Below are 24,585 nucleotides of genomic sequence, written 5' to 3'. Positions count from 1 at the left end.
CAATTTCACGATAATGACGAAATTTGAATTATATTTTCTCAAGAAAGTGCAGGTTGAGTTTCCTTTTTTTTCTGTATACAACCAGTATAAAACTTAAGACTACTAACATAACATTAACAGATACATACGGGTCTGGCTTGACGATATTCTGAATCTGACTTCAGTTCCAATTCTTTCTCCAGCTGAACCCAAGGCTGCTGAGCCTGAGGGCTGAAGCTAAGCTTGATCCCCGCCCCTGACGCGGGCGAACCAATTCAAAAATAAGTCGCGTTTTCGTCTAGCGGTAGCTCCCATCCACATTTCAAATTCACAAACTCGGATCGATCGTTTGATGGCAGAATCAACGTTAGTGCTGCAGACGAAACTACGGCTACAGTCCAGAGAAGGTACATTGAAATTGTCTCCAAGTTGTAATCAAGAAAGTGAACCCTATTCCCAGTCAAAAGGGAGCTCGAACCGCGCCATTGTCAAGCATTGTGGTGGCAGTTTCGTGCTAAACACGTCTGCCGTGTAACGTCAGGCTAGTCAATCTCAGCTATTTACTTTATACTAGCATGCACCATACACCAGCAGCCAGCGAGTCGGGCGTGCAGCGGCTAGGGGATCGGAGCTTACTCGTTACCGCAGCTCGACGGCGCGAGCTTTGCAAATAGGTTTTCATGCATGCGATCGCGACGTAGCCTGTGCAATGCGCATGCTCAGTTCAATTAGACCCCCAACATGCTAAACAGAAGTACTGAAGTAAAATCCCAGGCCCGGCTTTGGGAGATCGGAGCATCGACATCGATGGGAGATGTACCGGAGATGTACTATAAATGCAGAGAAAACAAAATATAATGCCACACCCATTAATTAAGTATTGTTAGAGTTTTTTACTCTTAGAAATCTACCTCCCATAAAATATGTCAGAAATGAATTGTAAGAAATAACCAGTATAAAAATAAAAATATGCTTGCATGGTCACCTCATCTTTTTCATTATGAGCGTCAAGGGCCGGGAACGAACAACTTTCCCCTGAGCTCCATGCTGCAATTAAGGTATTGCAGACAAAATAAAAAAACAAAGCTAAGGGAGGATGGAAGAAACAAGACGAATAAAGATACAAGGAGGAAGAAATTAAGGTGAATGAAATAACGGGAGAATACACTGTTGCTCATAACGTGTATATTATTAATTGTGTGGGCAATCTATCTTTTGCTTCAATTTCTTAACCTTTTTTGTCCCTGCTTTCACTTTTGGGGACCCTAGCTATATCTTGGACGTTTCCCAAACTGTTCCCGGGGAGTGAAATATATATATATATTGTTAAATTTTTTTTTCAACCCCCACAATGCTCTCTTCCCATTTTTGGGCCCCAGTGCACTTTTTATTATTCTTTCAAACGTTAAATCAAGGTTTAAAAAATTAGGTCGCATGCGGGTCTTATATATTTGCATGGGCGGAAATCCCAACGTCCCCCCTACTAAAAATAGTAGGGGGGACACAATATCAAATGTCCCCCAACTATTTTTTGTCTTTTATGATGGTAAGAAATACATCATTCTAAATCGAAATAAAACATGTATTTTGGGACGAGATGACCGTACTTTTGGGATGATAACCTTGATTTTTTTGCTTGTCAAATTTTCCCGCCCCTTGATCCCATATAGGCGGATTCAGGGGGGCCGAGGGCCCCCTTCCCTCCCTATTGGCGGAGCAAAAAAAGAAAAAAAGGGAAAGAAAGAAGGAAAAGGGAAAAAAGAGGGAAAAGAGAGGAGAAAAGAAGAGAAGGACGGCGAGTGCATAAAATAAGATGAGGGGAAGATTTGGTAAATAAAAAGAATCTTACGTGCCACTATATAAAATTTTCGCTCGCGCTTCGCGCTCGCATTGCCTGTTAGGTGATTGACATTTCTTGTTTAATATGGAGCTCAAATATTAAGTTTGGAAGTCAATATACAAAACATATTTCACCTCGGAAATCGAACTTTCATTATTTTGTGTGATTTACAAATTGATTTTTAAAAAGTGCTCTGTAAAAATGTCAGTTTTATGGTCTGAATAATTTTGTATCAACATTTGCTGCTTGCGCTGCGTGCTCGCAAATTTTGATTTATCAGGTACCTATTATTTTTGTGTATTCCATAAAGTTTTCAAAATATCCCTTTTCAGGTCTGATTGTCAAGACGTATCAGCTAGCGCTGCACGCTGGTATTTTGATTGGCGAGTTATGTATGTTTCAATATTGATTATACAACAAACTACTTAAAATCCCCTTTTCATGACAGTTTATCAAAAATTTTAGCTCGCGATTTGCGCTCCCATTAATGGTTAAAAATATATCAACTGATGCATCCTATTCATAATTACAAAAGTGAAATGTCCAGATTTTATGCCATATCATCAGATTTCGCGCCCTCATTAGGCATTAATAAATATGATATTAATTTGATAATTAAATTGTCCCTTTTGTTTCATCTCGCGCTTAGCGAGAGGAATAGGAAGATAGTCATCATTTTCATGACATGTCGTAAGGATGTCCCGGTCCTATGTCAAAACTCAAAGTAATAATAATGAAAATTTCAGCTCTTTTTTTTTTGTGCGATCCATATCCACCTTACAATTTTCCTACAAAGTGCTTGAAATATAAAGCTGTAATTTACTTTTTTTTCAGATCGGAATATCAAAGTTTCATGGTTTTCATGATTAAAGATGTATTTAGAATGCCTAGATTAATTCTAGGTCTAAATATGAAACACGCCCGCGCATGTTTACTCAAACACTCAACTTGTTCTCTATTTAAATCATTATCCAGTTTCAGATCATAATATCAACATTTTTCTCGGCTCGCGCTTTTTGTTCGCATTATTAATGTAGGAAGACCCCCTATTACTCATCCTTTTCATGATTTACAAAACATTGATTTTGATTGATATATTTTATTTAAACACGGTAAAAAGCCCTCGATCAGCCTATGCATGGCTGTTTACAAAACATGAACAGAGTGGCCCATTTTTAGGTCTAAATCTCGATTATTTTTCTGCTCGCGCTTCGCGCTCGCATCAATTGTTGAATTATATAGCTATCCTGTTCACGATTACAAAAATTGATTAAAATTTTCCATTCTTTCTTTAGAAATTTTCAGCTCGCGCTAGCGCTCGCATTTTTCATTGTTGAAATATGTAACGCCTTCATGGCTAAGTACAAGCAGTCCTTAACAGGTACCTTTTCAACAGGTAACAGTTCAAAACGTATATGAAAATTTTCTGCTCGCGCTTTGCGCTAGCATTATTAATACTCATCCTTTTCATGATTTACAAACATGAATATAGTGTTTCGTTCAGTAAATACTATAGGACTAAATCTCGAAATTTTCTGCTCGCGCTTTCGCGCTCGCATCAATTGTCTACTTATATACCTATTCTGCTTGAGTTACAAAAAGTGCTTAGAATTTCCATTCTTTAGGTGAAAATGTAAAAAAAAAAATCAGCTCGCGCTTCGCATTATTTGATTGTTAAATGCTAACTGCACGCAGTCTTTAACAGGTATCTTTTCCATCAGTTCATTTCTGCTCGCGCTTTGCGTTTATAGTAATTATTAAGTTGCATACACATTTTTTTCAGGATAACAAACATTGCCCAGAATGTTCAAATTTTAGGAAAAAATACATAAAATTTCCCAAAAATTAGCTCGCGCTTCGCGCTCGCATCATATAAATAAGGATTATGATATTATAGATGAATTTATAAGAATAAAGCTAAGAAGTGACTTATGAGGACTACCCCTTCAAAGAAACAAACACAAATCATCTTTGAGCTGCCGATCGCGGAAAATATGGCTGAAACAAATTTCCGCCCCCCCCCCTATTGGCGAAGGCTGGATCCGCCCGTGTCCCCCCTACCTTTTGGGAGAGATTTCCGCCCCTGTATATTTGTCTAGGGGAGGGGATAGTTTGATCGGTGAAAATTAAAACATTTTATCCCACGTACCCTCATGGTCAAAAGAGAGGAAACAACCATGTATCCTTAATTATCATCCGGGATTATCATCCTTTTCCCCCAAATTTAATTTCAGTCTTACTGTGACAAGCTTATATATGGTAACTAGTCTATAGGAACTTTTTTAATTGTGATTTTATGTTTGAGATTCTACAATATTGAGAATATTTGGATGTTTGGGGAAGATAGATATTTCCATATTGTTAAGTAAATTTTGAGCCTTGAATCGTAATAAACCTTGACTATTCCCCTGAATAATAAATCTAAGTTTGTGACCATTAATTTAGATCCTCGAGATGGGTTTTGCGGGGTAGGACTGAGGGGTCTCACCTGGGTACTGACAAATAAGTGCCCAAAACTGAAAAAGATAACAAAAATGGGCACTGTGTGGGTCCCGAGTGGGTCGATTTTTTTTCTTTTTTCAATACCCGGGACTGGGGAAAGACCAAGACATAGCCAGGGTGCCAAAAGTAAAAGGGGCTGCAATATTTGATTAAATGAGATACGAGAGCATAGCCCTATCATGTTCATTATTACATTATTTTTTTTCAAATATTCTGTGTTTAGGTCTAGTCGTAAAAAAATGGATTGATTTGTCTCCTCCACCCCAAACGGTAGCCCCTTGAAGAAAAAAAAGCTGCTGACAGCACTGTATGTATTAGTGCTTTTGAAAAAATGTAAATGAATATCAGATTTAACTTTATTACTATTCATTTGCATCTTTGCGCGATCAGAAAATAAGCGGTAAGTCGCAAAATAGTTCGTAATGTTGGTCAAGCTTTGAACTAGAACTCTCAGAATATAAATATTTGTGATATCATTTGCATCTTTGCGCGATCAGAAAATAAGCGGTAAGTCGCAAAATAGTTCGTAATGTTGGTCAAGCTTTGAACTAGAACTCTCAGAATATAAATATTTGTGATATCCCCTGCCCCCCCAAAAAAAATGTATGATTTCTTTTTGGCACAGGGCAGACATAACGGTCGCTCTCAAATTTAAGCCATAAAAATGAGTGACACATGAACTCTATAGTGTATAATTCCCTCAACAAAAGGTTTGATTAAAGAGAAAGTATGATGATATCTCCTCTCCAACTGATTATATAGTAGTGAAGGCGTCCCATACATATAAAAGACTCGAAAAAGAAATGACATATAAGGCTTATTGAAATCTGTAATATCCATTCCTTACTCTCTATTCTCCCTTTTTCGCTCTCTCCCTGTCCTCTCTCTACCTTCACTCTCACCCACCCCCCCCCCCTCTGTAACACTTCTCCTTCCTCTCTCCTTCTCTCCAAGGTCCCAAAATACAAACCTAGGTGATGAATCGTACAAATTATTTTTCATTTGATTTTACAGGGTAATGTGTGGTCAATAAAAGCATTTGGTGTTGACCTATTATTTTATTTTCCTATGAGCTCTGGATCTGGATTTCGGAGCAATTAGTTTTTTATGCTTTGAACAAAAAATAGGAATAATAGAAATCACATTTGCTTTTTTTTTTAATGGGAATCTGTGCCAATCTTTTTTTTTAAATGGGAATCTGTGCCAAGTATTTATTTCAACTTCATGACCCCCATTCCCAAAATCGGCCAACACTTTTTCTTTACTGGAGCTCACCAATTTCTTCTCCTTTTCATTTCATACATTTCTTTAATAATTGATCCCCTCTGTTCTTTTCTTACAAATCTTATCAATTTCCCCTTTGTTCCTGATATAAACTGAAACTTGAAGAGACCTAGCAGTAGCAGAAACGCAGAAAGAAACAGGATTAACCCTATCTAGGCCGGGTTATTTTGGGAGTTCATATGGCCAAAGGGGTAGGGGGGTGGGAGATCTCTAGTTTTTAATTGTTTTTCAATAAACTTTGTCGGGGACTCTTTTGAGATCATAAACAGCATAAATCAAATCCATTTAGACCAGCATAACTAAAAATAATGCATACATTTATGATTTTTAGTTGAAACACAATTTGCATTGACTTTGTACACGAAATCAAGTTTTTGAGAAAACTTTTGTCATGACATTCACTTACAAAATGTTGTGTAATTTCGGAACCGCGTACACAGGCGTTGCAAAATTGGTCTCAAATGTTGCACAAGACTTGAAAATAAAAAGTCAACGAGCAATGTGGTAAAAATATATTGCGCGAATCGTTGAGGGGGGCGGGGAGCCTCCGGCCTAGATAGGGTTAAACAGGATATTAATTCCATTTACATAGATATGAGATCATGGCATATCCACATTATTTAATGTATTTATTTGCAAAATATAACAAATTTGATATTTCATATCAAATGATGAGGACAAAAATAGGGTCTGAGACTGAATGACTCATAAATAGAAAACACTACAGTGACCTATATAGAGACTTAGTAAGTATCATACAGTTTCTATATTTTTTTCAAATTAACAATTATCAAATGATTAATTTTACATTTCACACACTGATATTCACCTGCAATACATAATTTTTGCAAGGCAGGGAGTTAAAACTTTTCAATATGTCACACATACTGATTATGCAAAGTTTATTATTCTTAAATATTTACAGTATTTTCGATATTCATATAACATGATTTTTTTTTAATTTCAAATGACTGGTCATAATTACAAATACACCTCAAAACAAGCTTATGGATACAATACATTATCAAGTAGAGCTGCAACAAACGAAAATGAAATCAAGAATTTGGATACTTCTTTCCGTCTTGAAAATTGAAATATAACAAAAGTAGATGATTATTATAAAATGAAAAAAAAAACACATATAGGGTCTGAGACTGAATAAATTATAAATAAAACACACTACAGTGACCTAGTAAAAAGGATCATACAGTAACTATATCATTCTCAAATTTAAAACAATTACATGATTACTTTTTCATTTCACAAACTGATATCCACCTGCAATACATATATAGTTTTTGAAGGCACATACAGATTATGCAAAGTTTATTACTGCTACTGAACAAAGTAACAGAAGAAACTGAAGAATTCGGATGCTCCTTTCCTTCCTGAAACTTTATATATTAAAAAAAAAAAAAAAAAAAAAATCCATATCAAATGAAAAGAACACATACGGTTTGAAACCGAATAAACCATATAGAACACACTACAGTGACCTAGTACAGAAGTCATACAAATTCTTTATTACTCTTGAATTGATAATTAATAATTACATTATTAACTTAACGTTTCACACACTGATATCGACCTACAATACAAGGCAGGGAGTTATAACTTTTCAATGCATCACTCATACAGATTATGAAAATTTCATTACTTTTAAATTTAGTATTTTGAATGCTCATATACGTTTTTGTTGTTAATTTCAAATGACTGATTATAATTTTAAATACACCTAAAAAACTATAGAGATCAAACTTCTTGACACAGTAGATCAATCAGAAAAGCTGCAAAGAAGAATTTGGATGCTTCATGTCTATCTCCAGCCTGAAATAGCAGAAACAAATTCTATTTTTCATGATTGCAGAATAAAATTTCATAAAAAGCGAAGAGGAATAATTAAAGAGGGCAGCATATAACAATATCATTGCTTTTCTTCAAGTGCATCTGTAGTGTCTTGACCTACTGGACGAATATAATTTATTGTAAGGGCTTTGAGGAGAGGCTGGAAAAACATTAAGTCGTTAAAGTGATTATGGATTTGTGACTGGTGTAATATCTGGCTAATGAAGGCATGTGAACCCACAAATGTGAATTGGACCCGATCTTGAATATTGTGTAGAGTGTCATCGCTTCATTTGGGGATGAGACGTGGAAGCCAGGCTAGGAAAAGAAGACAACTGTGAAAAAAATCATTAAAAAAAAAAATCATGAAATTGCCCCAGTGCTGCAATTTGACCCACATGGGAACGAATGCATGGTTTCGAGCTGAACATTGCAGCTGCAGGGAAAGGAGCAACTGATGTAGGGCAGACGAGATCTCTGTTGTTGCTCAGCGCTGGGCCGGCTTTGCAAGACATCTTCTTCATGTTAGAATTACAAGCAAAGGCAACAATCAATAAACATTTCAAGAGACAGGTAAATGTGCCGTGTGAAAGGCTTTGCTTTTGACATCTGAAGCGGGATGTCAATGAAACTATGGATGAGTTTATTGCAAGACTCAGACAGCAAGCAATGTTGTGTGAATTTCATGATTCCGATGAATAAATCAGGGATCAGGTCGTGAAAAAATGAAGCTCTCATAAACTCAGAGCTAAGATATTGGAAAGAGGTGCAGGTTTGTCTCTCTACCGGAATTGAGAAGTAGCATCTACATTCAAAGCTACTCAGATGCAGAGCCAACACATTATGGATCGTATTGATAGAGTATCAGCAGAGGTCCAAACTATTCAGGCTGGAGGTCGGTCGCAACATGCTACGAGTGGTCGGTCATCAAGCCAGACAGGAAGTCATCACACTACCGATACAGGAAAATGGACCACTTTGCAAAAGATGACAGTTGCCAAGCCAGGAAAGGGCAACGTAACAAATGTAGTAAAACTGGACATTTTACTACAGTGTATTTCCTGCAAGTCAACAGCAGATGCACAAGTACAAGAGTGAAGAAATAATTAATCAAGAAGAAATCAAAGGGACACATTGGTAGTGTTAACGAAAAACAGTGTTCATGTGCTTGTAACCATGGAAACAGTACTAGTATGCCAACGAATGACAATTTTAATATGCATATGATGGTGAGACTGTTGGTGGGAAGAGGGGCCTGGTTAGACGGAACTCATGACCCTCGCGTTATCAGGACGATGCTCTCAGATTATTGTTATTATACATGCATATATGTTGGTTTGTCTTTCTCCATTTTTTTTCTTTTCTTTTCTCTCTCTCTCATTAAACAATACAAATTGGAACAGTCTGAGAATTTGTAATTGTGTAACTTATATTTCTGGCTAATATTTCCATATTGGTTTCTGGTTAGTCATTTCCCATTGTTTTATTATTGCTTTCACCATGACTTCTGTGGCAGACGATTGCGTAGTGCTAGTCAAGCGATTAAGCCCCAAAACTACAGAGGCTAGTTAAATTAATAACACTGCCCTCACTAGAATTGCGATAAACACAACAGAGATACAGAATGTAAATGAAAGGCAAGGAGACTGCCAACATCTGATTAAAAATTTTGCACAGTCACAGCTCCAGATAATTGAAGACTTGGGCACGGAAAGAGCTCACAGGTCTGGAGGAAAACCCACTGGCTCTGCCCCCCCCCCCTCTGGCCAATGAAGGGCAGCGTCATCAGCAATGCCTGGCAACACCTGGGGCGGTATTCTGAAAACGTTCTTATCTTAATTTTGTTCTTATCTACATCACGTTCTCAAATTGGTATTCTGAAAACGTTCTTATCTTTGTTCTTATCTTTGTTCTTATCTTGATTTCCATCCAATGCTGAGCGCGTAAATTTACAACTCGCGCATATAATACAAAAGCGCGCTAAAAGATAAGAACAGAATGTAGATAAGTGGTATTCTGAAAACGTTCTTATCTTTTTTCTTTCTTATCTTTCACGATATTTAGGATAATATTTAAGATAGCTAGGTAGTTATTATATCTCATGATGGCCGCGATATTCCTTGCCCAAAATGATGTTCGACGACCACCGGTAGTACGAAAGAGACTTATGGTTATCGACGAACTCTCTGAGGAGATTTTTCGAAGAAATTACAGAATGGGGTTCGATGATTTCACATCAATTTGCGAATTGATAAAAGAAGATGAGCCTTTTCAAAGGCGGCAAGGAGGGTCTCGTCCCTTGACAGTCAAGCAGCAAGTTGCGACCACATTAAGATTCTTGGCGAGTGGGTCATTTCAAAACGTCGTTGGAGACGTCACACAGATATCACAATCATCTCAGAGTCGGGCAATTGCTGCCGTGACTGATGCTCTCTCTGCGAGAGCGGGTGAATTCATTAACTTTTGGCGGTATGGATCACCAGCAACTAAAAAAACTCAATTCGCTGAAATTGCGAATATGCCCAACACGCTGGGATGTATAGATGGCACACATGTTGGTATTAGAGCTCCAAGCACCAATGAGCATCTGTATGTGAACAGAAAAAACTTTCATTCAATAACTGTGCAGGCTGTTGTTGACGCTCAATTACATTTCCTGAACGTATGTGCCAGATGGCCAGGGTCGACTCACGATTCTTTCATTTGGCAAAATAGCCGACTGTACAACGAGTTCAGAGAGGGGATGATGCCTTCTGGTTGGCTATTGGGTATGTATGTATTTATTTTTTAATTTATTTTTCTAATCAACATTCATTCATTCATTCTTGTTTCAAAAATATTTTTCTTTTCATTATTATTTTATTTATTATTCATTTGTATAATCTTAATTGATTGAAAGAGTGAACTATATTGATAATTTTTTTTTTATTTTAGTGTTCGAGTAGAAAAAAATGAAAATGTGACACAGTCAAGACACTTTAGAAAAGAAATGAAAGGACAAAAAGACTAAGTTAAAGGGGCATTTATTATTTTGTTCAATTTATGGCGCTATATATCAAATTCCCCTCCATGTATGATGTGCATGCCTCCCCCTTTCGTCCTCCTCTGTCTCTCTCCCGTTTGATGCGTTGCTTACATTATCATGATTTTCTTCTCATCTCTTCCCTTCATTAGAAGAATATAAAGGAATGTACTAAATACTACTAGACATCAGGGACGGCGGAATGTATTTTGGGTTTTTTTCAGGGGGGGGGGGGGAGGAGGGGGATAGTGTCCCCTACCCCCGGTTCCGCCCCCCCTGCTAGACATTGTATTCTACAAATAGATTAATGGAGCCTCAATATAACTTTTTTATAGGTGATAGTGGCTACCCCCTCCAACCTTGGCTTTTGACGCCTATATTGAGACCACGCACTCCAGAAGAGGAACGATTTAACACAAAGGCTTTGCAAGACTCGTGTTTGCGTTGAACGAGCTTTTGGATTATTGAAGTCGAGATTTCGCTGCCTTGATAACACTGGAGGAATCCTATCCTACCCTGTTGAAAGGTAAATGATATGCCAACCGGGTAGCGTTTCATCATGGAGCTATTAGCTATTATCTCTAATAGCTCCATGGTTTCATCGATACTTTTGTCCTACAGGCTGTCAGATCGATCTGATAATTATCCTTGGTTTCGATTGTATCAGAAGCACTATTTCTATTGCAACTGTTGGATAAAATGGGACTTGTTGGTTAAAATGTCTGACAATTCCTTTCATGAAATGCTTACTTTGCATTTTTCTTAATTCATGCTTTATTTCCTTATTCATTTTGGCTTCTTTTGTATTTATTTCTTTCCTCTCTCTCACTCTTTCTTTTTTCCTTCATTTCTTCCATTCTTTGTTTTCTTATTTCTTTTTATTTCACCACTTTGCTTACTTTCTTTATTCTCTCTTCACTTTCTTTCCACTTTTATTCTTTTTAATGCTTTAATTTTTGTATCATTTTCTTCCTTTTTTCAACCTTCTTTTTCATTCTTTTTTAATTCCATCTTTCTTTTCCCCTTTCTTTCTTCTTCTATTCCTTTCTTTCTTTCTGTCTTTCTCTTTTTCTCTTTCTTTTTTTTCTTTTTCTCTCTTTCTTTCTTTCTTTCTTTCTTTCTTTCTTTCTTTCTTTCTCTCTTTCTTTCTTTCTTTCTTTCTGTCTTTCTTTTTCTTTCTTTCTTTCTTTCTTGCAATTTTGCTTTATTACTGTGCCCCAGATGCCCAGAAGAAAGACTGAGTTTGTGAAATTTTGATACGAGAATTTCCTCTTGCTTGTTTGATAAAAACTTTTTTTTTTTTTGGGGGGGGGGTGGTAGTACGCTTACTTGGGGAATATGAATGTTGATCTTTCAGAGCTAATATTTTCTTTCATGTTGGGAAAAAATATTTTGACAACTCGAAGTTCTTGAAAATACCTTTTGAGTGGTATTTTGAAATAAAATGTATCATCTTTATATTCTCTTTCACCTGTAAAATCATCATGAACTGTTGTGTCCTGCACAATATTTGTCTGCAAAGACGCATCCCCCTCCCGGATGACGTAGTTCAGCTTGCAAATGACCCTAATCAACCAGGGGTAGGCCAAGACGTAGCAGTGAACAATCGTGATCGAGGAGGAATTGATGTCAGGAACGATATCATTCGAACTTGGTTCACACAGTGAATGATTTGATTATCGTGACCGATTTGGCCTTTTTTCGTCTTTACCAGTTATTTGGTTCTCGTTTCCATATGAACATTTGGTTAATTCATACGGTTTATGCAATAGCAAAAAGGGAATTTTATGAGAGACGATATTCCAATTTCTCAATATTTGACGAGCATACAAATACACTACGAAATAGTATGTTTTTGTATTCAGACAATATTTTATTGTGCTATAAATTTGGTATAGCGATTATTAAACAAGTACGATGCATCCTCATAAGCAGCAGTGAGTATACGGCGGCATTCCTCTCGAGACTTCATCTCAGGTCAACAAAAGATGACTGTGATTCCCATTGTGATCTGGAAGGAGAAAATGAAAAAGAAGAATATAAAGTGCCGTTAAGGTAATTGTATATCAAGTATAGTAAAAAATAAGATAATAATAATTCAAGAATATCTTTCTGGTAATGTAATCTTTAGCTGTATGTACCTTATGAAGTATACCTTCACAAGAAATGATTGAGTGCAACTACGAGTAACATTAAGGCTCAATTTAGTTTGATTATTCATTAATTTTGATGATAAAAAGAAGTTTAAACTGTTTTGAGTTTTCATTATTTTATTTTACAAATGTTTGCACGTTTAGTTCATACTGTTTGAAATTCCTATAAAATGAATTAGGAATGGATTTCAAGCAAACCTGATTATCTCGTCTTCGCGATCGAATCTCCGCTGTTCGAGCCGCAGACGTTCCTTCTCAACCTCAAGTCTCTCCTTCTCAACGGTTATCCGCTCTTCCTCTAACCTTAACCACCGGTCCCAGACGTCAGCAAATTCATCACTGCTTCGCCTTCTCTTGCGCCGAGACTGTGGTGTGTCAAGTTGAGTTACATCTATTAAAAGTTGGAAAAAATACCTTTCTGTCAGATACTTATGGATAGTTATTGAAAATATTACGAATATAACGTATTTAACTTTACTTTTTATGAATTTCCTTGGTCTTTGAGAGAATAATCATTAAAATAATCAATTCAATGTATCTAATGCAGTGTATCCGGGTGTAATGTTCTTGTGTTCTTAAGAAATAATACTACCATTACAATGAATTTAACATAATTCAATTCGTTCTGCTCTGGAGGTCACAACTTACTTTTTACATCAAAAGAAGAAAGAAGAAAGAAATGCATTTTCTATATGTTTACACTTTAATACTGCTGAAGAATTCGACCTATTATGGTGGATTTTTCATCCTTATCATTTGAATTCAAGTTGAATAATAATACAATATAGGGCCTATATAGTATAATAATCATAAAAACCAATATTGTGTTTACATAAAATGGGATGTCAATAATCATAATGTAGACCATAAAAGGAGAACATATAAATTCATCTAACATGAACTGATAAAACTTCTGAGAATGTATAGTACGTAACGTAGGATAGGCCGGGGGTCGGATGTCACTTTATATTTTTGAAACCTTCTTTTTTCTGTCTTTAGATTACACTAAAAATATGAATTCAATAGTTGTAATCATCTTCGATTTGTTCTCTATAATATTTCCTAACATTTTGCTATAAAACTTGATTATACTTCGCTTTTAAATTTTTCCAAACGACTTTCCAATTTGATCGTCCGGACACACAACCTGTCCGGAGACTCCGGACATACAACAACTGGGTATACATTTAGGGTACTGCCTTCAAACAGATATTTATCTCACTATTCTTTGAATTTACTTGATCAGAAATAACCCTCGAACTATAATTTCAGGAGGGACAGATACAAAGAAATGAAGAATGAGAAATCAATTTCAAGAACCCTACTTTATCGATAATGATATATGCCTATACTTTTTAGGTTTGATCGTTTTTTTTATCTTTTATTTTTATCTTTGATCGTTTTAAGTTGAACTATCATTCATATTAATCATTCATTTATTTATCATTGGTTTGCATAGTTATCAATTTTTATAACTGTTCTGTAGTGACAAAATACAACAATCAATTATTTGCGCTTACCATCAGAAACATCTACGGCGATCTTTTGACATCCATTTGCCATTGATGCCAAGGTGAGAAGTGCGTCCTTCTCTGATTCAATCTCGACAGCCGGTGTAATAGTTGCCGTTGAGTTGGTTGAGTTGACGGAGGTCTCGAGGGCGTCACTCGCACATCCAGAGATTCCCTCCTCTCCAATAAAATCCCTCAGGACCTCCTCCCACTCAGTTAGAGGGGGGAGAGCAGGTCCACCTCCTGTAGCTCTTGATGACCGCTTGATTTCCGCTGCCTTCTTCTTAACTTTACTCTTTTCAACGGCGAACTTTTATCTGACTTCGTCCGCTGACCTCCGCCTCCCTTTCTCGCTTATGCAATCCCACACCCTAGTTTTCATGGCGTTGGTGATGGTTGATGAAATGGCCCCGACGATTATCTCCTTCCTGGCCACCACCTCTGAAACCAAAACCATGACTTCTTCGATGCTGAAGTTCTTATTTCTGTGCTTGTCCATGATTGATAGAATATATGGATGTCGTGTGATGAATTTATTTTTGAGCACGTGTACACGTGTTAATAAATAAGAATAATCTTGGTAGTATTATATTAGCGTATATATCTCGCGCAATTATACAATTACGCTAAGTAATTAATATACGCACAGTGCGCATATATTCTCTTGATATAAGAAGCGCTTTTATTGGTTAAACTGCCAATATAAAGTGCATTTTGATTGGTAATATCCTAAAAATGGGCGTGTTGAAGATAAGAAGAAGGCAGTCCTTACAGAAGCTAGAGATAAGAACGCGTTAAGAAGATTTTCAGAATACCGATTTGCAATGATTTTAGCGTCTTCTTATCTCATTGAGATAAGAACAAAGATAAGGACAAAGATAAGAACGTTTTCAGAATACCACCCCTGAAGGATAACAAATTCCAATACAAGAATAACAAGTACCCAAAGTAAGGAAATAAGGGAGCAAAGACAACGCCTGCAAAATATGCAGAAGAAGCTGAAGGATCAACATAGCAAAGCGTATTTCCAATTCCTAGCAAAGGCTTTTACTACTGTGACAAGAGCTTGAAAAAAGAAGTAAAATTCAAGCCAAAAAATCATGAACCCCCCCTCCTCGTTTTGTCCAACTACCACTTGGTCTAATACTCAGTGTAACAATCATTTAGTCTAATGACCAGATGGTCTAATTTTCACTTGGTCTACTTATCAGTTTGCACTTTGTCAAATGAAAAGTTGATTCATAACTATTTCATTACATCATTTAAACTGAGTGATGTTAGACCAAGTTATTGGATGAAATTGGTATAGCCCAACTGGAAGATAGACAAAACAGTACAATAAAAAGGGCTAAATGGCAATTAGCCAAAATGATTAATAGAGGAACTGTTAGTAGACAAACAGGATTAGACCATGTGAGGTGAGGTCACACAGAAATCAGACAAAGCTCCTAATAAAAATGCTCAAGTACATCCAAAATGCTGACCCTTTCTTGTAATGCTCTTAAAGGTATTGTTTAACTTTGTGAGCAGCCGATTAAAAAAATTCTCAAACCAAGATGAAACATGTGTACAAGTGCATGTATTAGAACTAATAAACCCTGAAAACAACCATTATTGAGAATGAAAAGCTAAAACTACAAGACAAACCCCGATTTTGTAAATAGGCGTCTTATAGACGCCTAAATAGTACACATAAGTGTATGGGACAAAATTACGATGGTGTTTTCGGTCACTTTATATTTCAATTTTTGAAGCACTAAATAATTATTTTCGAACACAATTTTTTCTGGGCTTCATTTTTGTAAAATATCACAGACACAGGTGACAAGTGTGACCTTCTAGCTCAGATTTGTTAAAAGTCAAACCAATGTTAACCAATCACTTTAAACGAATTCCCGTCCATGGTTTCACCACGTGTTATGTTGTGCTGAATATGGGATTACACAGGATCTTTCCTAAACCCCTATTGTGTTTCCTACTGTCTACGCAGATGTTAGTGGATTGGAAGAGAAAAACCTTGACCAAGATTCCTGCTTGCTAAAAGCAGCTGCTAAATTTGGCTTTCTGTTCAGGCTAACCTAATAGGAACTACTGTATATATGCCTTATAAAAGAAGGGGATGCATTGCTCTTTAAAGTACATGATTGCAATATCCTGAATCAAAATATTAATTGCATGTTTATCAGGTAAATTGTCTTTAAAAGGAGATATATTTTTCTTTGAATTACATGTACATGATTTGCCAAAGACTTACAACTGATATAAATTGAAATATTAATTGCATCATTCATCATACACAAATAGGTTACATATGTTAAGCCCGTCTCACTCTGTGCGATCCGATCCAATACGCTTTTTCAAGAAATCACGTTTCGCATTAAATATGAAAGTTGCAAGAAGTAGAATAATTTTATTTAAAGTTTGGCATGATGTAAGAAATACTAAAATCATATTTTTACTTTGCGGCAAGCCCTGTGGTCCGAGTAAAGTCCAAATCGGCTTCAAGTCGCAGCCGATGATGACGTCATTACGACTTGGAATTGAATTTGTTTTTATTCATTCAGGGAGCCTCAAACTGGACTGAATTTCGATTTCAGTAGTCCTACCACTATTCTGAACTCTAATCCGTAAGATTTTATCAGCTGGAATGTCCATATAAAGTGTTATCACAATTTCTTTGAAATTCGGAACGCAATGAATCGCAAAGTGTAAGCCAGGTTTATGCAAACCACAAGAGTACTTTTTCTTTGCCCTAGATTATGCCTGCCATCAGAACACCAGCTGACTGGTCAACCTTCAGGACTCTTGGAATCTTAACTTGGTTGATGGAGGCTTGTGTGTTGGTCAGTAGATGTTCTCTTAACTTCCTGAATGTCCCTGGTTTGACCAAATGGACCTTGATAGGACCAATGCTGCCCTTTTCTCTGAAGGAGTCGTAGACAAAAGAAGCTTCCCGCAAGTTCTTATCCAGCTATTAAGAGAAAATTGAGACATAGAAACAAATTATATTTATGTTATTATATTATATCATAATTACATAATACATATTATTACAACAACAACAATATAAATAATAATAATAATAATAATCTGCCTTTATACATCGGAGCGTTTCTACACGCTGTACAGACATATTATATGAGGATGGATTTTATGTCGTTTTCATATGACTTATTTCCCCAAGTTAGAAATTAATATTCTAACCAGACATGATAAGGATATCCTTTGCAAAGTGTGCATGTGTTTTGTAAAAAAGAGGAAAGTTCTTGGTAATTTCTTTTTGATTAAACTTATCAACAAATCAATAATTAGTACTTATATTTTAAGAATTATTTCTGATACCACAACCCTTGTTATATGCTTAACAATAAATAATCTGTCTTATCCAAGTCCATATAAATATCACTCTTTCTCTTTGACAATATCCATCCTGAATCTCCTATGCATCTTGCTTCATCATCTGTATTGGTTGCCGCTTTCCTCTGTGCACAATGTCTGTGCATATCCCTCACACATGTACTTGGGCGATTCCATAAATTACAGGGCTAAGTTGTGACATTTCATGGTGTCCCCTTAAGTTACATAAGGATAATTACCTATTGAGACCATTAGAATTTTTATGAAACTAATGAAAGTTCATTTGGCTACTGAATAGTGAACATAAAGTTCTATGGGCTCATCCTTAGATAAGGCTTCGAACTAGTTTTTTTAATGGTTTGGATGGCATAAACTTCAAAGTTTCTTTTACAAACAGGATGCAAAACATGTCACAATATGGCACCCTATTAACAGAATTACCTACAGTGTACTTCTCATGTTCCCCTCCCCTCCTCTTCACTCGACTCCGACTCTCTTTCTGTCCTCCTTTCCTCTTCATTCCTCTATCCCCCTAGCATGACCACTTACCTCTCTTCATACCACTCTCCATCCTATCTCCCTTCTACAACCACCCTCCCTCTACCCCACCATGTCTGCTTCCCTCTCTTCTTACCACTCTCCATCCTATCCCCCTTCTTACAACCACCCTCCCTCTACCCTAACCTGTCTGCTTCCCTCTCTTCTTACCACTCTCCATCCTATCCCCCTTCTTACAACCACCCTCCCTCTACCCTAACCTGTCTGCTTCCCTCTCTTCTTACCACTCTCCATCTTATCCCCCTTCTACAACCACCCTTCCTCTACCCCACCCTGTCTGCTTCCCTCTCTTCTTACCACTCTCCATCCTATCCCCCTTCTTCAACCACTCTCCCTCTACCCTAACCTGTCTGCTTCCCTCTCTTCTTACCACTCTCCATCCTATCCCCTTCTTACAACCTCTCTACCTCTACCCCACCATGTCTGCTTCCCTCTCTTTTTACCACTCTCCATCCTATCCCCTTCTACAACCACACTCCCTCTACCCTAACCTGTCTGCTTCCCTCTCTTCTTACCACTCTCCATCCTATCCCCCTTCTTACAACCACCCTCCCTCTACCCTAACCTGTCTGCTTCCCTCTCTTCTTACCACTCTCCATCCTATCCCCCTTCTTACAACCACCCTCCCTCTACCCTAACCTGTCTGCTTCCCTCTCTTCATACCACTCTCCATCCTATCCCCCTTCTTACAACCACCCTCCCTCTACCCTAACCTGTCTGCTTCCCTCTCTTCTTACCACTCTCCATCCTATCCCCCTTCTACAACCACTCTCCCTCTACCCCACCATGTCTGCTTCCCTCTCTTCTTACCACTCTCCATCCTATCCCCCTTCTACAACCACTCTCCCTCTACCCTAACCTGTCTGCTTCCCTCTCTTCTTACCACCATCCATCCTATCCCCCTTCTACAACCACACTCCCTCTACCCCACCCTGTCTACTTCCCTCTCTTCATACCACTCTCCATCCTATCCCCTTCTTACAACCACCCTACCTCTACCCCACCCTGTCTGCTTCCCTCTCTTCTTAACACTCTCCATCCTATCCCCTTCTACAACCACCCTCACTCTACTCTAACCTGTCTACTTCCCTCTCTTCTTACCACTCTCCATCCTATCCCCCTTCTACAACCACCCTCCCTCTATCCCACCCTGTCTGCTTCCCTCTCTTTTTACCACTCTCCATCCTATCCCCTTCTTACAACCACCCTCCCTCTACCCCACCCTGTCTACTTCTCTCTCTTCTTACCACTCTCCATCCTATCTCCCTTCTACAACCACTCTCCCTCTACCCCACCATGTCTGCTTCCCTCTCTTCTTACCACTCTCCATCATATCCCCTTCTTACAACCACCCTCCCTCTACCCCACCCTGTCTGCTTCCCTCTCTTCTTACCACTCTCCATCCTATCCCCTTCTACAACCACTCTCCCTCTACCCCGCCCTGTCTACTTCCCTCTCTTCTTACCACTCTCCATCCTATCCCCTTCTACAACCAATCTCCCTCTACCCCACTCTGTCTACTTCCCTCTCTTCTTACCACTCTCCATCCTATCCCCCTTCTACAACCACCCTCCTGTCATTCCTCCCTTCTTTCCTCCTGCATCCCCCATTTCTTCTCACCTTGTCCAGATCCTTTTCAGATGATACCTTTCCTTCCAGTTCAAGAAATACTTCATAATGTGGAGTCTTGTTCCAGGCTAAATGTACAAGAGATATAAAGATCAATGCATATCTTCATTAGATCTGAACAGAGGTTGGCAACAGGCTGATAAATGTCTAGTTTTATTTTAATTAAAGGAGAATCCAACCCAAATAAAAACTTGTTTTTATAAGAAAAAGAAAAATCAGACAAGTTGATAGATAAAAGTTTGAACAATATTGTACAAACAACAAGAAAGTTATGAATTTTTAAATGTTGTAATTATTGGTAATCATTATACCCATGGAGACTTCAAATTGGCCGCATATGAGATGTCATGGTGATGTAAGGCAAGGACTACTCTTCCGTGTACTCCAATGCATATATTGGCTAAATGTCTTTTTTCCCAAAAGTTTTATTTCAAATTATATTTTTCTTTCATGAGGACATAAAACAATATACTACCTGGGTTATATTTAGATTACTGCCCCAGGGGAATGGGTACTTGGGAGAAAACCACAAATCCCTGATAATTAAGTACATGGCCTATGGGGAAGTTGTCCTTGCCCCTTGTCATAATTTACTTACCCAGTTGCCAATTTGAAATCTACATAGTATTAGTGATCTCAATTTGAAAGCAGCTATAACTTTCTTCTTGCATGTCTGATTTCGTTCAAACTTTCACCATTCTGTTTAATTTATTTTTCTCCTTCCAAACACAACATTTTATCGCCAAGGCTGGATTCCCCTTTAAAGTGTGAGCCATATGATATTTCATAAAACCTGAATGTTTGTCTAATCTTGGGTTAAGTTGGGACATGCAGGCTTGCTGTACTCCACCAACTTCGTTGACAATATGAGGTTACTGAGCAAGCAGGTTACTTACTTACGAGGCTTTTGGGTGATTTTTGTTTTGACAGTGTCCAGTGACTTTGTTGGAGTTGTATCTATGTTCAATTCATTCCAATTCTTAATGGTTCGAGGGAAGAAGCTGTACATGTATATAATATTTACACTCGAGTTGCCCTGTACACATTTTCAACCATAGGATTAGAGAAAAGTGGCTGATTTTTTTGCCTTAAAGAGGGTGGATAGTTTTGGTAATTCCTCAAAATCGGCATGTCACCATTCTAATTAATTTGTATATTATATGAATGTGTATGTCCTAAAACAGTCATGATGTGGATGATATGAAATGAAAAGGTGTTTTTCATGATAAATTATGCTCTTACATGTGTGGATTTTACTTTGTCGGGATACCCAGCTTTTTGAAACGTAGCTGCATGCAGACACTCAAAGTGCGCACCACCGCCTCTGCCGTGCGTGTGCTACGCGAGAACGATAATGTAGTCCTCGCTACACAATTGCGTTGTCAATCAGTTTTACCATAGAGCTATTACAGCTCTATGGTTTTACGAAGCTCATAGTCGTAGATACATTGCCGTTTCCAGACTTTCCTTGCATGATTGCATCACATTACAACGAACGGCAGAGCAGACTTTAGATCTAAACAGCCTTGATCGATATTAGGAGTACGTACCTCATTCCTACCTTCCTTGAAGTTTGAACTTGCCCTTGGCTGGGGGCCGCTTGCATATAACAAACCTCGACCGTCCCATCTTCCCCATTAAAAAAATGCAACCACGATATTAGCTGTTGCAAATAAGTATCTGCTCTCTGATTGCTAATATAACACTGGAACAATTTATAAATCAGAATGAATATAACGTACAGCACAGAATTAGAATTGGAAAAACTTCTTTTTTTGGTTCTTCTCCGACTTCCCGCGTATTAGCCTCAGCTCATGTTGTTTCAGATTGACAAAAAGTTTTATTTTACGATTCTAATGATTCAAAAGAAAAGAAAGGAAAATGAAACCAACAGAAAGAACCCTTACATTCAAAGAAAATTCCAAGATTGTGCATCCTGTTTATGTTTTGGAAATGCATTGATTTAATTCTCACTAAAATGATATATAAACAGTCTTTGGGTTAATTGTGTCTGAATTCGTAGACTAGTACAGTGTGCACGTTGGATGTATGTTCTGTGTATGCAGTAGGACTGGCCGGGAATTTCATTCACTTGTGCGTGGGTGTACGGTATGAGTGTGTGTGTTTGTGTTGAATAGTGCGTGTGGAGACGTTACGTAATAAGGTCAACAGATACATTGCATGCAATGATCTTGTATACCGGGCCTCCTAAAGGTCATGAAGAGTTCAGTTCACTGGTCATGTACATGGAGAGATCCTGCGTGTCCCGAGATAATTTGATTCAATCGAAACCATGGGCCTAGTATACAGCTCAGCATGCCGAGTTTCAGAAAACTGGCTATCAGAAAACTGGCTATCCTATGGAATAAGTAATTTATTTGATAAAGTTCTGTAAATAATGTTATTCAGTTTGATCGTATATCTTTCCATAATATGGCCATTTCACATGGTAATAACCACTATCTCACTAACTAAATAGGCCTACCAAAAGAACAATAAAAATAATAATGTGGGTCGGGTGTAACGTCGATATAGGGCCTCGATATCATTTTATATATTTCCCCATAATTTTATTTTTTTCCTGAATATGTGGAATAACCGCTGAGGATTATATCTATGGTTCAGTCAAGTTGGTCCTTATTTTCAAATCTCTAATTGAAATATAATTCAAACAAGCCAGGGGGGCGGTGGGGGCGGTCACCCCCCCCCCAAAAAAAAAAACGTCCCCAAAAAGAAAAAAAGAGAAAAAAGAGAGGAGAAAAGGAAAAGGGAAGGGAGGAAAGGGAAGAAAGGTAGCTTTGAGTTTTTTTTTTCTTTTTATTCTTTTTTTTTTCTCAAAAGAGAAACTCCTTCACTCTTGCTCTAGATTTATATATGAATTTTGCTTCCGCGCTGCGCGCGGTTAAATGACAATATTGAAGATCTCCATTGTTCCCCCCACCCTTTCTCTAACCCTGTTTTTCCACCTCAGCTATATATGTGTTTCTTGCCGGGTAAAGTTCAAATGTATACATTAGGGCATGGTTAGGCCGAAGTATATGAAGTTATCTTTTTTTTTAATTGATCGCGCAACTTCTGGTCGGGTCGGCTCCGGTTGGGTGAAATCTTTATATCAATTTCTGCCGTCACCTCCATAAAGTCAACTTCTCCCGCTTTTCAGCTCATTACTAAACAACCATAATTTTGGGGGCAAACAGGTTCCTAATTTAAAAAAAGGAAGGTATAAAATTCGTATCTTATTAAATAAAAAAGTACAATATTTTTTATCAAATTCTATTAAACTTCATGTCATTTCCCTGCACATTCATCTCCTGTCCTGTTTTGCGCCCTCAGTTTGAAATTTTGAATGACACCAAAGTTTCTTTATAATTCAAAATGAAGCGCTTCAGGATAAGTCAAAGAAATTAGGTATCCTTTTTATATAATTTCAATAAATCACAGAAGTTTCAACTTTTTGCGCACTATTTTCCTTGTAATGAAGTTCAATAATCTTAGAAAATTAATTGAATTAGAGCCGATCGGGTATTGGAGATATCTGCATTTGATGAAACGTCTGCCCTTTGAAATTTCAGAGTTTCGTTGTTCTGCGCGGGGAGGAATATCTTCCTCCCGGCATATACACTTCTTCTCCTCTGTTTTGCGAGTTAAAGATATGCACTGTCGCTAAATTGTTTGTAATCAAATCTGATCTTTCCAAGGGAAGTATCCAATATGTGTTTGAGAATACCGTTTTCTCGGGACCCTTTTCATGGCAAAAAATTGATAAAACGCTTTAGTTTCCGCGCTTCGCGCGGGGTTATTATCATTTTAATTTCCTCCATTGTATTCCTTTTTTGTGCGTTCACAATCTTTTTTGAAAACAATGTTCAAAATCACAATATAGTCAACTGAATTGGAGCTGATATATAGGTACTAAAGACAAGAGAGACGGCTCCTTTTCATTTTAATTTATGAAACACCAAAAGCTTCGCAAGGGAGGGGGAAACTCCCCCTCCCAGCACCCACCCCCTAGGGAGCGCGCTTCGCGCGCTCTGTAAGTGTTGGCACGCTTCGCGTGCATTTACCGCCCCCTCCAAAATGAAATCCTGGCTACGCGGTTGGTAGTGATCGAGGGACATCATCAACTCTCATTTGCATAATACTGAGTTGTGCATATAACTATTTTGTGAAAAATATAGGCTATGTGAAATTTGGAAATGCCATACTGATTTACTCATTTTTACATCCAATTTTGATGAATTTTTCAAAATTATGCTTGTTGGATTTTTTTCTATTGATTCAAATCAACATTTTTTTTTCTGGGGTGGACTTGACCTTTAATTAAACATTGAACTGTGGGAGAGATGCAAAAAAAATGGCAGGGACAATGATTTACAAGCCAAGCACTGATCGATTTTCAAGTCATTATCAGAAAACGGAGGTGAAAGAACGGGAAGGGGAAAAAATGCAATGAAAGAAAGAAATTATATAGAGAAAGAAAGAACGTAGGGAAGGGGGGTTGGGTGGGGATCGAGCTGCATGGGAACGAGTCGTTGGGAATTTGTCTAGTCTGACAAACTTTATTATTGCAATTCTTTGTTTCTAACTTGACAACCAAACGATACACGTCCCTCATGAATAACCGGATATATATTGTCACTCGGACTGTTATGAGTGAGAGAAAAGCAAAAAAACCCAAAACAAACATGTTGCGATATCGGCCTAAATTAATTGCATCATAATTCATAGTGCATTGAAGTAATATTATTTCTTCACACACACTTTCTTGTGAAAATGCCTATTTGTTCAACTGCATGGCCTATCCCTTCCCCAATAGGCCTACCCCCCCCCCCAACCTCACCAATCGCATAGGGTGGACAAAATAATACTGCACGAGCAAGTATTTGGCCTTCGGCTGTATAAAAC

At 37.7% G+C, this 24,585-nt stretch overlaps 2 protein-coding genes across 2 annotated transcripts in view; both read right to left on the bottom strand.

Annotated features, from left to right (window-relative positions):
• LOC129262082 (zinc finger protein 410-like) overlaps positions 1-710 on the bottom strand; it is a 31,023-nt gene extending 30,313 nt beyond the window's left edge. The window contains exon 1 of the mRNA XM_054900122.2: positions 129-710. The gene's annotated coding sequence lies outside the window, so the exon portion shown is untranslated. The remainder of the gene's footprint in view (positions 1-128) is intronic.
• A 10,955-nt stretch (positions 711-11,665) lies between these two features.
• Positions 11,666-24,585, bottom strand: part of LOC129262084 (GH3 domain-containing protein-like) — a 30,594-nt gene continuing 17,674 nt past the window's right edge. The window contains exons 7-10 of the mRNA XM_054900123.2: positions 19,672-19,748; positions 14,146-17,107; positions 12,824-13,016; positions 11,666-12,483 (exon numbers count right to left, since the gene is read on the bottom strand). Of these exons, the coding sequence (XP_054756098.2) occupies positions 16,889-17,107; positions 19,672-19,748 (296 nt within the window). The 3' untranslated portion in view covers positions 11,666-12,483; positions 12,824-13,016; positions 14,146-16,888. The remainder of the gene's footprint in view (positions 12,484-12,823; positions 13,017-14,145; positions 17,108-19,671; positions 19,749-24,585) is intronic.

The sequence above is a fragment of the Lytechinus pictus genome, chromosome 5 (genome assembly GCF_037042905.1).
Source record: "Lytechinus pictus isolate F3 Inbred chromosome 5, Lp3.0, whole genome shotgun sequence".
NCBI classification, from domain to species: domain Eukaryota; kingdom Metazoa; phylum Echinodermata; class Echinoidea; order Temnopleuroida; family Toxopneustidae; genus Lytechinus; species Lytechinus pictus.
The sequence above is the reverse complement of the archived record's forward strand: the minus strand, read 5'-3'. Positions and strand labels throughout refer to the sequence as shown.